Source organism: Sinocyclocheilus anshuiensis, unplaced genomic scaffold (genome assembly GCF_001515605.1).
Source record: "Sinocyclocheilus anshuiensis isolate Anshui unplaced genomic scaffold, SAMN03320099.WGS_v1.1 scaffold1413, whole genome shotgun sequence".
Classification (NCBI taxonomy): Eukaryota; Metazoa; Chordata; class Actinopteri; order Cypriniformes; family Cyprinidae; genus Sinocyclocheilus; species Sinocyclocheilus anshuiensis.
Window position 1 is genome coordinate 71,470 of NW_015549649.1, and position 15,487 is coordinate 86,956.

Sequence of the window (15,487 nt, forward strand, 5' to 3'; positions counted from 1 at the left end):
TTTTATTTGTAAATTTAATAAGCAATTAGAAATTTAATGTTGATTATATATTAATTAAAAATGAGCGAATCATTTAACGTGTGCTTTTATTATATAATGCACCGCCAAATTTCGCGAGATTTCAGAAGAGCCGAGGAGCCAAGCATGTGCGATAACGAGAGCAGGGTTTCGCGCGCTCAGTCTAAGCTCCGGCAACGCTCGTGAGTGACGCGCGGCTCGACCAATCAGCGAGCGGCTCAGAACTCCGCTCCGCCAATCAGCGACGCGCTGTGCGCGGCAGGAGGGGAAACACGTTGTTGAACACTTTTATTGATTCGAGCCCCAGTTCCAGTGCGTTTCGCGGCAAGATTGAACTGTAACAAAAGTGCAACATTTTCACACTTTTAGCGCTTTAATTTAATTAAAACCACGTCTTCTGTTCTCAAGAGGAAGATTACAGGTAAAGAGCCGTTTTTAAAATCAGTTTCGGTTGGTCTTTAAAGGTATTGTCTATAAAACCATGCGCACGCGCCTTATTTTACTCTGTAAATATTAATAAATAAAAATTAATAAATGTGCATATTTATCTTGTGCATGTTAACAGTTATGTCATATTTAGCGCTTTTCAAATATTTCTTTCACTTTCTGTCTTTAAATTAATTTTTATATCAGCCCCATGCCCTTAAATCAAGTCTAATTGTGAGGTTAATACGATTTTTGCTATTAAATCCGCTAAAATGTGTGTTATCAAGGTCTTGCAGGCTGAAATAAATACGCATATTTGTGCACAACAGTTCAAAACAAGCCCATGGGAGACAGGACAGTGTTTGTGAAGGAGTTCAGAATGGGTTAGCGTTACTTACACTGATTTTATGTAATTAAAATGATAAATGTTTAGCTGTTTTACTCAATTAGTTTTCATTTTCAGTTACTCCTAGTTTATATTTGACATTTAAGTGTCTGTTTTTGATACGAGACCACCCACATCATGACCAGCGCACCACCCCTTAATTAAATGAACGCGATTTGCATTAATTCTGGTTTAAACTGATTGATTTCTACAAATAAACTCCAAATAGACTCATTTATTAAGTTCAACCCCCATTTCAGCTTCCTGTTGTTGGCTTAAACTCGACAACATTAAAGACTGATGTTCTTTCATTCAATGCACTACCATTGAATGACGTTAGGGGGCGTTTCCGTCTATTTCCGCCAATAACAGGCGTGGTTTGTAGAGCAGAGATGTCAACAAGGCCTTTTTTTAACTCCATTATATACTAGCTCACCCGTAGGAATGGATAATAAGCTCTCACGTCAATTTGAAATTGGATCTAGATGGGTAGAATGGTAATACCATGGTTTTTTTGGGCACGTACCTTGGTAAAGCCATGTTTTTGTGCATCTACCATGGTAATGCCATGTTTTTTGGCCTGTACTTTGGTAATACCATGTTTTTTGGGCATGCCCCATGGTAAAACCATATTTTTTGGGTATATACCATGGTAAAACTGCATTTCTTGAGCATGTACCTTGGTAAAACCACGTTTTTCGGGCATGCCCCATGGTAAAACCATATTTTTTGGGTATATACCATGGTAAAACTGCATTTCTTGAGCATGTACCTTGGTAAAACCACATTTTTCAGGCATATACCTTGGTAAAACCATGTTTTACGTTAGTATTGCTTGGTGTGCCTTTGTAATATCATTTTATTTAAATATTGTAATCATTTAGTACAATGATAAATGCATACACCATGTTCGGACATTCATTGAAAACCTATTAGGCCTAATTGATCATAAATTGGAGAACGAATTAAAAAAAAAATGGTGTGGAAATGCTTGGAAATGAAAGTACCTTGGGTTTTGTCATTCGGTAGCATCACTGTATCGTGCTAACACCTTTTTTTGTAAAGGTACTGTAACTCTACATAAAGTCGTAAAAAACAGATTGCTTCAAAGCAGCTTCTCGGAGTATCAACCCTAAAAGTGCCGGAGGAGACGAACGAGGAAAAAGCTGCCCGTGTCACTCACGTCACTGTGAAACAAACACCTTTTTCCTGCTACTTTGAAGCTCTTGGCTCAGAGCCATAGACTGAACTATAAAAAGCAAGGCGGGAAATAATCTCACTCGCTGACGTCGCTCGTTGCAGGTTTGCCGCCATGTGGAGAGCCATAGACTGAACTATAAAAAGCAAGGCGGGAAATAATCTCACTCGCTGACGTCGCTCGTTGCAGGTTTGCTGCCATGTGGATCCAGGTGCGCACTATGGATGGCAAGGAGACCCATCGGGTAGACTCCCTGTCCAAGCTCACCAAGGTGGATGAGCTACGTGTGAAGATCGCAGAGCTCTTCAATGTCGAAGCTGAGAGGCAGCGACTCTTTTACAGGGGCAAACAGGTGACGTGGCGTTCATAAGCAGGTTTATTTCCGTAAAGTGGACAGGGATTGGTTTTATCTGTTAGAAATTGATTGGGTAGCAAAAAATGAAGCATTATTTTGTGTATTGTTGTTTTAAAGGATAAGTTCACTTCCAGAATAAAAATTTCCTGATAATTTGCTCACCCCCATGTCATCCAAGATGTTCATGTCTTTCTTTCTTCAGTCGCCAAGAACTTAAGTTTATTTATTTTGAGGAAAACATTTCAGGATTTTTGTCTATGTAGTGGACTTCAATGGTGGCCAATGATTCAATGCAGCTTCAAAGGGCTCTGCACGATCCCAGACAAGGAATAAGGGTCTTGTATAGCGAAACGATCTGTCATTTTCTGAAAAAAATAAAAATAAGTAAATTATCCACCTTTTAACCACAAATGCTCTAGCTCTGCGATGCGCGTCTTCACACATTACGTAATCCGGTTGGAAAGGTCACGCATGGTTAGTTCTTCGTCTTTGTACTTCGGTTAAAAACTCCTAATTTTCTCCTCCAACTTTAAAATAATCTGACATCGTTGTTTTACATTTTTAGTAAAGGGCAATGACTTCTTTCACATGTTCGCTTTGTAAACACTGGGTCGGTACTAGGGCTGTCAAAATGGCTGAAAAACTAAATTCGAATTTTGTACTTAAATATTATCAAAATTCAAATTATATTCGAATTTAAAATGCATAATTTCAGTTATGGTGAAGAATAGCTTTTGGCTTCTCTTCTGAGGCCACAAGAGGGCGCATCGAGCAAAATATTACTAATGCACGTTTATTCAAAGCATAAGATAACGACTATTTGTGGAGAAAAAAAAAAAGTGCATAATGTTTATAAACCAATTATAATTAAGTTGCTTTCAGTTTTGATGTAAACAATCTTCTCCGCATTGATGTTCTCTGTTTCCGCAATATTTGTAATGAACAACGTAGCCGCGCCGCATCTAGTGGCTTCAACTGGATAGGCTAACAAAAACATTAAAATGCAACCACACTTACATCGTCATCGTATCTCGTGCGCCACTGATAAGGCTGCCTCCTTAACGCACACCTAAAATTCGAATGTGGAATGTGGATTTTTATTTTAAATTCGACGAATATTCAATTAGAATTTTTTTTTTGACAGCCCTAGTCGGTACTTCCGCCTACGTCACGTGCGACCTTTCCAATATCACCTAATAATGACACAGAGCTAATGCTAGCCGAGCATTTGTGGTTAAAAAGTGTATAAATATATATATATTTTTAAGATAATGACCGATCGTTTTGCTAGATAAGACCCTTATTCCTCGGCTTGTAGAGCCCATTGAAACTGCATTTTGGACCTTCAGATCGTTGGCCACCATTGATCAATTAGAATTTTTTTTTTGACAGCCCTAGTCGGTATTTCCGCCTACGTCACGTGCGACCTTTCCAATATCACTTAATAATGACGCAGAGCTAATGCTAGCCGAGCATTTGTGGTTAAAAAGTGTATAAATATATATATATTTTTAAGATAATGACCGATCGTTTTGCTAGATAAGACCCTTATTCCTCGGCTTGTAGAGCCCATTGAAACTGCATTTTGGACCTTCAGATCGTTGGCCACCATTGAAGTCCACTATATGGAGAAAAATCCTGGAATGTTTTCCTCAAAAAAGCTTAAGTTCTTGGCGACTGAAGAAAGAAAGGCATGAACATCTTGGATGATATGGGGGTGAGTAAATTATCAGGAAATGTTTTATTCTGGAAGTGAACTAATAACCCTTTAATGTTAAATGTCTTGTTTGGGCATCATAGATGGAAGACGGCCACACAATCTTCGACTATAATGTTGGGTTAAACGACATCGTGCAACTTCTGGTGCGTCAGAAGCTCACATCGGCGCCGCTGCCGAAGGACAAAGAGGCCGAGCTGTACGACTCTGACTCCGGCTGTGGATCGGCCCAGAGCGAGTCTGATAAGAGCTCCACACACGGCGAGAGCGACGGCCAAGGCGCCGGGACCTCGGGCCAGACTGACACGCCGGATCTCATCGACCCTGGCTTTGGCTTTTACAAGGTGAGAAACTGCGATTAAAACCTTATTGGAAGCTCATGAAATCGTTCTTGTGTAAATTGTCATGACAAATCAAATTTAAAAATTGTGTTAATTCCACTATAAATGTCTCGTTGGCCTTAAGTTTGTCTCTTGTATATTGAAATTATTAATAAAGCAATAAGCCCCAAGAAGCCGTGGTTTACAGTGAATTTATAACAGCTAAGGGGCGTTGTTTGGCACGACGCGAATTGCTTTTATAAAACGGTTATTCCATATACGTAGTAAGGTTTCACAAAATAAAACAGAGCAAATAAAGTGTAATGCTATTAATAAAAACATTATTCTTTCTTTAAACATAGTTATTCAAATAATTATATTTTTTGTTACACTAGGCTCTTAAATCTCTCTAAATTGTCAAATTTGCGTAAATTGGTTAAGCATTCGTAAAACTTCTTTTACAAGAGCTAATATGCAATGTTTGGAAAATCACTTTGTATGTAAGTTGTCGCATTCAGTTACCAAAGCAAATTTGCGTTAATTGCTTATGAAACTATTCTTGTGCAAATTGTTGCAAATATTAAATTGTGTTGTTTCCACATTTAACCGTCATATAAACGTCATGTTGGCCATTGTTTTTTTTTTTTTGGTTGACATTTTTGCTGGCTAAGTTTGTCTCTTGTATTTTTACATGATCTACAAACGTAATAAATTTAATAGTAAAAAATGTTTTGTTTGTGATCAATAAATGTATTAAATATTTATACAAGTCAAAAAATTACGTTTAGATCCCAGTGTAACAAAAAACACTTTGTATAATGAACAAAATTCAATATTGATATTGAAGTTCATATTTCAATTTTCAAGTTTTTATTATACAGTTAACAGGTTTTGTTGTTATATTTACAATTATATAGTACATTTAGCAGACGCTTTTATCCAAAGTGATTTCCAAAAGAGAAACGAAAGCAATTTTTCAGTATTTAAATGTATTAAAGAGATTTTATAAAATATATAGTATTTATGTTAGGCTCTAAAATAATTTCGAAATTGTCAAATTTGTGTAAATATTGTCACATTTCATTTGCATCATATCGATTCCACTACAAATGTCTTGCTGGTTTTTGTTTTTCTCCTATCTGATAGTAAATGTATTTTTAATTTTTTTTTACTTAGATCAATGAGTTTGTGGACGCTCGAGACTTGAACATGGGTGCCTGGTTTGAGGCGCAGATTGTCAACGTGACGAAAACGACAAAGTCTTCGAGTGAAGACGGAGGATCTGATGGGGAAGAGGAGATCATTTACCATGTCAAATATGAAGAGTGAGTAAATAGTCACTGTACATATCCACACTGATCCTGCTCCAATGCAAAAAGTCATATTTGACCTTAGTTGTGAATGTGAGTTTGCGGTCTGAATTGAATGACACAAATATTTTGTTTACAACAAAATAATGGTAAGAAACGTCTTTGTATCGAGTGCTTGCGAGCTGAACAAAAAAACGAATATACAATGTAACCGAATGTAAATTAATTGTTCAAAGATGAGTTATTGGCTTGAATCCATGTCTAATTTACACCATCAGCATTCAGAGAATCCCTTTCTGTAAGCAAAATGGACTTTATCACTGAAATATGCCCAAATTAATCTGAATCAAAGTGAAATCAGAAAAAATTGTTAGCTTGTGAATCAAATCAAATGGAGAAATCTTTAAAGCTGCAGTACGTAACTTTATATATATTTTTTTTTTGGTTAAAACTGATCCGAAATCAATATTTGAGCAAGTACATAAACAGCCAGTGTTCAAAACTATCGCCTTACTTTAGCCCGATTCACAACGGTTAGCCCCCAATGCTGATGTTGTTAACATTTTAATAATTTGAGAATAAAGTATAACAATAATGATAATAATAATAATTTGAACGGTTTGATGTGATATGAGCGAACCAATCTTTAGATTTAATCACCATTGGTAGCGAGATTTATGGAATTGCTTTTTTTCTCAGTTGGTCAGAACAAACGTGGCAGACTTGTTACTTGTTCAGATGACAATATACGGTGAAAATTCTTATTTGGGTCATATATTCCAAGACGTAAGATAGAATCTGTGTTTGCGAAGTACAGTAAATATCCACATCAGTGCGGTGACTGACTGACTGCTACACATACTCTTCAGAACATTAGATTCATCCGCGCTGGAGCCGCCCCCACTCACAACCCACGCAAGCTAGATAATTCCGCACACAGCTGCAATTCCGGGTTTTCAAACACAGATGGCGACAAAGAGGCAAAACTTACAGACTGCAGCTTTACCGCGCTGGAGCCGTGCCGACTCACAACCCACGCAATGAAGATAATTCAGCACACAGCTGCAATTCCGGGTTTTCAAACAGAGATGGCAACAAAGAGGCAAAACTTACGGACTGCAGCTTTAACGATACTCCGTATTAATCCCAGTGCCTTCGTTTTCATGTGTGCTCAACAACGAATACAGTTTGACATCCAAATCTTAAAACATTCAGTGAGTCATGAACAATTCAAAAGATTCATGAATTATTATTTTGAATCAAAGTGAACAACTGATTCACTTTCTGAATCGCAAGTTTTTTCAGTCAGATGTTCTTATGACACAATTATAAGGCTGAATTGACTTGGAAGACAGACTTTGGAAAAGATAATGTTGAATGTGTTATTCACCTTACAGTTTTACTCACACAGGCTCAAATGATCTACAAAATATAGATTCCCCCCCTCCAAATTCAAACCGATTTCAGCATGAACACCTGGATTCATCGCGAGTGCCTCGTGCACCTGTTAACATCTCCCAGTTTCAGTCTTTCCTTTCATCTGTGTTTTAAACCGTTTATCAAAGGCGGTCTGTTTAAACATCCCACGCTGTTGAATGCTAATGTTGCGAGTGTGTGCTCTGTGCAGTTACCCTGAAAATGGCGTGGTGCAGCTGTGTGGGCAAGACATCCGACCTCGGGCGCGCACCGTCTACCAGTGGCACCAGCTGGAGCAGGGCATGATCGTGATGGTGAACTTCAACCCGGACGAGCCCAAGGAGCGCGGCTACTGGTACGACGCGGAGATCCAGAGGAAGAGAGAAACACGCACCCAGCGCGAGGTTTACGGCAAGATCCTGCTCGGGTAGGATGATGTTTTAGTCTTTAAAGGGATAGTTTACCCAGAAATGAAAATTCTGTAGTTAATTACTCACCCTCATGTCGTTCCAAACCAAGGCCCGTTCACACAAAGGACGATAACAATAAAGATATAGTTCTAAAAATAATTCTCAAAATTAAAGAATAGCAGAGTCCACACCACAGCTATAACGATGAAGGCACAGAGAAACAATATCACTGGAATCACTATCAGAATGATTTTTTCCAGCTGATGAACAATACAAACATTGACAGCCAATCAGAATCCATCCTGCTACAACGAGCTCGAGAATTTAAAGTGGCAGACGAGCGTGCGCTTAGAATAAACAGATGATATCGTTCGCTGGTGTGGACGCTAATATCTTTATCTTTATAGTTATCGTTCTTGGTGTGAACGGGGCTTAAGACCTTCTTTCATCTTCGGAACGCAAATTAAGATATTTTTGATGCATTCTGAGAGCTCTCTGACCCTCCCATAGACAGCAAGGATCCTTACACGATCAAGGCTCAGAAACGTAGCAAGGAGATCATTAAAATAATCCATGTGACATCAGGGGTTCAACCGTAATATTACGAAGCTATGAGAATACTTTTTGTGCGCAAAGAAAATAAAAATAACGATTTGATTCCACAATTCGTCTCCTCCACATCACCCTATAGCGCCATTTTGGAGAATATCACATACGTATGTACGCGGATACGTTCAGATCAAAGCGTAAACAGCGTATCCACGTATGGTGCTGCTGACACAGAACAGCATACGCTGTTTGCGTTCAGTCGATATTCTCCAAAATGACTCCAGGGTGACGTGGAGGAGACTAATTGTTAAATAAAGTCGTTATTTTTGTTTTCTTTGCACACAAAAAATATTCTCGTAGCTTTGTAAAGTTACAGTTTGAACCCCTGATGACACATGGATTATTTTAACGATGTCCTTACTACGTTTCTGAGCCTTGATTGTGTAAGTATGCTTGCTGTCTATGGGAGGGTCAGAGAGCTCTCGGAATGAATTAAAAATATCTTAATTTGTGTTCCGAAGATGAACGGAGGTCTTACGGGTTTGGAACAACATGAGGGTGAGCAATTAATGACAGAATAGTTCACCCAAAAAATGAAAATTCTCTCATTTACCCATCCTTTCACTTGTTCCAAATGGGTTTCTTCCTTCTGTTGAACACAAATAAGATATTTTGAAGAATGTTGGTAACCCAACTGTTGACGGTAGCCATTGACTTCCATAATATGGAAAAAAAAAAATACTATGAAAGTCAAAGGCTACCGTCAACTCTTTGGTTACCAACATTCTTCTAAATATCTTTTGCACTTCCTTAAGCTAAGCTTTTAGCCAAACCATGTAGAAAAAAAATGTTCTTGCGCAAGAACAAATACACATTGTCTTGTTCGATGAGCAAATCTGATTAAAAATGGTCGATTCCACTTGCAGACCATTTTCTTTTATTGGTCTAAAGAGTTTCTCATTTTTAATTATTTATGAACTTAAGGATTTTAATGGCATAGTTAATTATGAACTTTATAATAAAGCTTTAATGTACAATTAAGATGTGTTTAAAAAGATTTTAAACAATTATATAGTATGGTTTAGGCTTTAAAATAATTTGTAAATTATCAAATTTGTTTAAAGAGGAATGTTTACCAAACCACTTTCTACGCAAGGCTTTCAGAGCAAGTTTGCATTCATTTCTCATGAAAATTGCCTTGCTTTCATTTTTTTTCTTTCTGTTGGTTTGCTCACAAGTTTATCTGCAAACTTAATGGTTTTAATTAAATTTTATCATTTTATTATACAATTAAAATCACATTTAAAAATATTTAAAACAATTATAGCATTTTACACAACTCTTAAATTCATTGGTAAATTGAATTTGTGTAAATCCCCCGTGAAGTGTTTGTAAAACAATTCTTATGTAGGAACGTGTAAAATGTCAAACTACTTTTTACGCAATGTTGCTTTCAGTTCGTAGAAAGAATTTCAAATTAATTGCTCATAAAGCCGTTCTTTCTCATGAAATTAAAATGGTCAATTCCATTACAGACGTTTGAATTCCATTTTCTTTCTGTTGGTTTGTGTTTAAATGATGTATCTGCAAATGTAAGTATTATATAGAATTAAAATAGATTTTGATTTTAAGTTTTGTTTGTATAATATTTAAGTATATTGCAAATTTGTTACATTTAAACTAATAATTACATAAATATGTAAATCACTCGGAAGTATTCGTAAAATAATTTTTATGCAAGAACGAATATGTAAAATGTTTGTAAAGCCCCTTCTTATGAAAGTTGTCACCTTCAGCAGGAAAAATTAGCTCTAATTCCTTGTGAAACCAGTGTGCAAATTGTCGAGTGAATTAGATGTTTAAAATTGCATTGGTTCTGCTGGTCATTTCCTTTGTTTCGCTCACAATGTTTGTCCACACTTTCTACAGAGACGCTGGCGATTCTCTCAACGACTGTCGCATCATGTTTGTAACCGAAATCTACAAGATCGAGGAGCCAGGAAGTTCGGAGGGTCCAGGAGCCTCTTCTGACAGCCCTCTCAAGAGTGAGTCTGACTTCTTAGTATCGTATCGAACCTACATTTCGGTTTTGCGGTATGCTTTCTCAATATGTTAAGCGCAAACTATAAGGTTCCTTGTTTCTGTCGCTTCAGGGTCGAACGGACCTGAGTGCAAGGTCTGCAAAGACGACCCAAAGAAGAACTGCCGCATGTGCAACTGTCACGCTTGTGGCGTGAAGCAGGATCCCGACAAACAGCTGCTGTGCGACGAATGCGACATGGCGTTTCACACCTACTGCCTGAACCCGCCGCTCACCACCATCCCTGAGGACGAGGACTGGTAAACGAGTTTATCTAATACTTACATCCAAAGCAACAATAAATCAACTCTTGAGGGATTTGAACCAACAACCTTCTAGCAACATCAAAAAAAACTTGTTAGCTTTAGCTATTTTTTTAGTGTTCACACTGTTTGTCTCTTAAAGGGATAGTTCACCAAAAAATTCTGTCATTAATTACTCACCCTCATGTTGTTCCAAACCGATAAGACCTTTGTTCATCTTCGGAACACAAATTAAGATATTCTTCACATGGATTATTTTACCGATGTCCTTGCAACGTTTCTGAGCCTTGATCGTGTAAGTACGCTTGCGGTCTATGGGAGGGTCAGAGAGCTCTCGGAATTCATCCAAAATATCTTACTTTGTGTTCCGAAGATGAACGGAGGTCTTACGGGTTTGGAACGGCATGAGGGTGAGTAATTAATGACAGAATTTTCATTTTTGGGTGAACTAAGGCCCTGTCCACACGAACGCAGGTATTTTTAAAACCAGCTTTTTCTATGCGGTTTGGCCGTTCGTCCACACGCAAATGCAGCACCAGGTCACTGAAACCGAACATTTGTGAAAACGCCTGCCAGGGTGAAGATTTTCAAAAACTCCGGAGTTTTTTTCAAATTTGAACCAACAACCTTCTAGTGACAAAAAAACGTAGCTTTTTTTTGTTTTAGTGGTCAGTGTTTCTCTTAAATTTAGCTACAAACTTAAGTATTTCAAGTGTATAATGATGAAAGTTCACTCTAGTCCACTTTGAATGTGAAGCTTTGTTTACAATGTTTAAAAATAAAGATCTTAATTACATATATTTTTTGTTACGCTAGGCTCTAAAATCAATTGTAAATTGTACAGTGTTTGTAAAACCATTCGTTCTCGCAACGAGGTCTAGTAAAGGAGTTCTCCGTCACTAATTACTTATCATTTATCTAATATGTTCCTCCAAAGCAACAATAAATAAACTCTTGAGGAATCTGAACCAACAACCTTTTGGTGACGTCAAAACATAGCTTTAGATCTGTTTTGTGCTCATGAAGTTTCTCTTAAATTGATCTACAAACAAATATTTCAATTGTATAATGAAGAAAGTTAGTCATGGTTAATTTTTCATACAATTTTATTTATACAGCATTTAAATATTAAAGATTTTAAACGACTACAAAGCTTATTTGTAACAATCTCTAATATAATTTGTAAATTGTTGAATTTGTGTAAATCGCTCGGCAGCTGTTCGTAAAACCATTCTTGCGACAAAGACTGCTAAATTTGTTCTCATCACTAATTACTCCTCGTTTAATACGTTCATCCAAAGCAACAATAAATTGATTCTTGAGGGATTTGAACCAACAACCTTCTGACAACATCAAATAAACTTGCTAGCTTTCACTGTTTTTGTTCTCACGAAATTTGTCGCTCAAATTGATCTACGAACCTAAATACTTTAATTGTATTTTGAAGAAAAAAAGTTTTAAGTTTCAGTATCATACGGTTTTGTTCATGGGATTTGAACCAACAACCTTTGGCAAGAACGAATATGTAAAATGTTTATTAAACTGCATTATATGAGTTAAACAAATTTGTATTAATTATTCGTAAAACCTTTGCGTAAATTGTCTGCGCAAATCAAGTAAAACAATTGTCGTTTCCACTCTAAATGTCTTTTTCGCAGGTATTGTCCTGAATGCCGTAATGACGCCAGCGAGGTGGTTCTGGCCGGAGAGAAGCTGAAGGAAAGCAAGAAGAAGGCCAAGATGGCGTCAGCGAGCTCGTCCAGTCAGAGAGATTGGGGGAAGGTGCGTTTCAGACGGGCAAAATCGCAGACACGGGTGTGGGATTGGTTCAGATTAAGTATTTATGAGCCTGGTGTCTCGTTTGGCAGGGTATGGCGTGTGTCGGCCGCACTAAACAGTGCACCATCGTTCCCTCCAACCATCACGGCCCTGTTCCTGGAGTCCCAGTGGGAACGCTGTGGAAGTTCAGAGTGCAGGTGGGAATATACAATCTGCTTGAGTTTATTTTATTTATCTTAAATGGTCACAACCTTATGAAGTATTAGTTTTATTTAAAAAAAAAAAAAAAAAGTGTATATGTGTGTGTTATATATGCATACATGCATACATACATGTGCTTGTATTTATATATACATAATAAATATACACCGTACACGCATGTTATATAAATGAAAACTTTTATTTTGGATGCGATTAATTGTTTGACAGCACTAATGTGTGTGTGCATATGTGTGTGTGTATGTATGAGTTTCCATTATTAGTTTGAGTGAAAATAGTAAATAATACTAGTTTATTTTTATAGGCCTTCTATAATCATGGAAACCCTAAAAAGTATTAGTTTCATTAAGAATAATTATAAAATTGAATTAGTTTATTTATAGTTTCCATTTTTAGTATTAGTAGTATCAGTATTAGTTTTATAAAAAAAAAAAAAATTATATTCATATGAATATTTTTTTTAAATAAATTATAGTTTCCATTATTAGTTTAATAATTAAAACTAATAAAAATACTTTTTTTTTTTTTAAGGCCTTCTATAATCATGGAAACCCTAAAATAGTATGTTATATTATTTATACATAATTATACTATTTTAAAAAGTTAAATTATAGTTTCTGTTAGTATTAGTATTTGTTTTATTTTTTTTTAAATAAATTTAATATTTTTTTTAATGGTTTCCATTATTAGCTTAATAATGAAATAAAACTAGTAAATATCGCTACATTTTCTTTTAGTCCTATCTTGTCTAAATGACTTTTTTATTATTTTTTATTTATTTGTTTACAAACTTCATAATTAAATTTGAGCTTTTATTATACCATTAATGTTGTTTATAAGGATGTTTAAAACAATTATTTTAAAATTAATTGTATATTGAACAAGCTGATTAGAATTTACTTAATGGTTCAACAGATCACAAATCTCACGGTTCGGATCACATTACAGTTTTTGACCCACGGATCGGATAATTTTTTGGATCAGCAAGAAAAGAAAAATATTTCAATTTAACTTGCTTTCCATTTATTACTTAAAGCGAAGTACTTCTTTGATACCACAGCAAATACTACTAGATTAACTAAGAAAGTTTAAACATGATTAAAGAGACGAGAGGACAGCCAATAAAAATGAACAAATACACAAATTACAAGCATAGATAAATACAACACAATATGTTACAAATTAAACAAGGTTGGTAGTATTCAAATACAGAAATGTAATAATTAGGGAAAATAATGCTGCATAGTGTTCACTGTATAAATTAAATATAGATTTTTATCACAGCTGTTTTGTTGTTTGATGATCATTAATGACAGCAGCAGTATTTATAGGCCGCTGTCCCTTTAAGACCTGATGCACGGATCCGATATAATGATACACTTCACATCCCATTTCTTACTCAGCTGTTTTCATTCACTACGATCCGTTTAACCACTATTACTTAATGATAAACTTTGTTTTATCATACAATTAAAGTGTTTAATTATATGCAAAACTTCATTTTATAATATTTATGGATATTTGAAATTATTTTCATATTTGTTTAAAACAAAAGGTGTTTTTAACTTTTTTTTTTTTGTTGATATCATTAGTTAAAAATATTTCTAAAATGAAAAAGTCCAGTAATCATGGGAAGATGCTTATCTTGGGGATCTTGTTGTATTTCTGATGCTCAGGTGAGTGAATCCGGCGTTCACAGGCCTCACGTCGCTGGGATTCACGGCAGGAGTAACGACGGCGCTTATTCTCTGGTTCTCGCCGGGGGCTACGAAGATGACGTGGTACGTTTGTGATTCTCGTCCAAAGCTGTCCCTCAAGAACTCTTTCCCTTCCTCCGTTCACCTGTGACTCGCTCTTTATTCAGGACGACGGTAACGAGTTCACCTACACGGGATCCGGGGGTCGCGACCTCTCGGGAAACAAGAGGACGGCCGAGCAGTCCTGCGATCAGAAGCTCACCAACATGAACAGGTCCGAGAACCGTCGCATTTTTAAACATTTCCTGGGTTAGCTATTTGGAGTTGCATTCATTTGCATTGAGCTTCATGCAGTATGGAAGATATCAATGTTGCGAAGATGAAATTGCATCTGGAATAAATGTATGGGTTCTCTTGTTTTTATTGTTGATGTGTTGTTTGTAGGGCTCTTGCTCTGAACTGCAACGCGGCGGTGAACGAGAAGGAAGGCGCCGAGGCCAAAGACTGGAAAGCTGGGAAACCCGTGAGAGTCGTGCGCAGCTCCAAAGGACGCAAACACAGCAAGTACAGTCCCGAAGACGGCAACCGCTACGACGGCATTTACAAGGTGAGCGAGTTGTCCGTGCGTTTTCAACGTGATTGGGTGGTTTGCACTGTTTTTATTTACATCCGTTTTAGACATTTTTATATATCTTATTTATTCATAAATGTTCTCAGTGAATGCATGTGATGGACCTTGACATTTTAACATATACGTTTTCAATAGGGATGCACCGATACCGATACTGGTCTCCTGTACTCGTACTCGTTAAAATGCCCCGATACCACACAGCATGTGATAAGCGCCATATTCAAACAAAGAAACACCGACAACAGACAGCAGAATGGAGTTAAGGATGTCTACTACGAAGTATATGTATGCAGTGAATATAATGTTAAACATTCAGTATTAACGCCTGTATAGCTGATGTGCGCGAGCTGATAAACAAAGCACGCTGAGTGGATTGAGCGCGCGGCGGCGGCGCAGATGCGCGAGCTTGTCGAGTGAATATACCTTTCTCACAGACATCACTGGAAAGTTTGTAGTTCGGTCGGATATGTCAAAAACAAGTAAAACAATGCACAAGTTACTTAACGACAGACACAGACAGACAGACACAGACAGACAGACAGACAGAGCACTTCTGTTGTGTGATCTTTGATGTTCACTCACTTAGCGCACGCATTGTTTGGATTAAAACTAAATCGTAAAAATAAAACCATTCATAGGGGCATTCACTATAAACATCATTTATTTTCAACCTTAGGCATACACGACTTTCTGGCGAAAGTGAAACTAACAGCC

The 15,487-nt window shown here is 36.9% G+C and overlaps 1 protein-coding gene across 1 annotated transcript in view; it reads left to right on the forward strand.

Annotated features, from left to right (window-relative positions):
- Nucleotides 1–340: 340 nt before the first annotated feature.
- uhrf1 (ubiquitin-like with PHD and ring finger domains 1) overlaps nucleotides 341–15,487 on the forward strand; it is a 20,781-nt gene continuing 5,634 nt past the window's right edge. Inside the window, exons 1-12 of the mRNA XM_016449462.1 lie at nucleotides 341–439; nucleotides 2,217–2,379; nucleotides 4,183–4,443; nucleotides 5,596–5,744; nucleotides 7,357–7,572; nucleotides 10,034–10,149; nucleotides 10,258–10,444; nucleotides 12,106–12,229; nucleotides 12,316–12,423; nucleotides 14,122–14,226; nucleotides 14,310–14,416; nucleotides 14,587–14,749. Of these exons, the coding sequence (XP_016304948.1) occupies nucleotides 2,227–2,379; nucleotides 4,183–4,443; nucleotides 5,596–5,744; nucleotides 7,357–7,572; nucleotides 10,034–10,149; nucleotides 10,258–10,444; nucleotides 12,106–12,229; nucleotides 12,316–12,423; nucleotides 14,122–14,226; nucleotides 14,310–14,416; nucleotides 14,587–14,749 (1,689 nt within the window). The 5' untranslated portion in view covers nucleotides 341–439; nucleotides 2,217–2,226. The remainder of the gene's footprint in view (nucleotides 440–2,216; nucleotides 2,380–4,182; nucleotides 4,444–5,595; nucleotides 5,745–7,356; nucleotides 7,573–10,033; nucleotides 10,150–10,257; nucleotides 10,445–12,105; nucleotides 12,230–12,315; nucleotides 12,424–14,121; nucleotides 14,227–14,309; nucleotides 14,417–14,586; nucleotides 14,750–15,487) is intronic.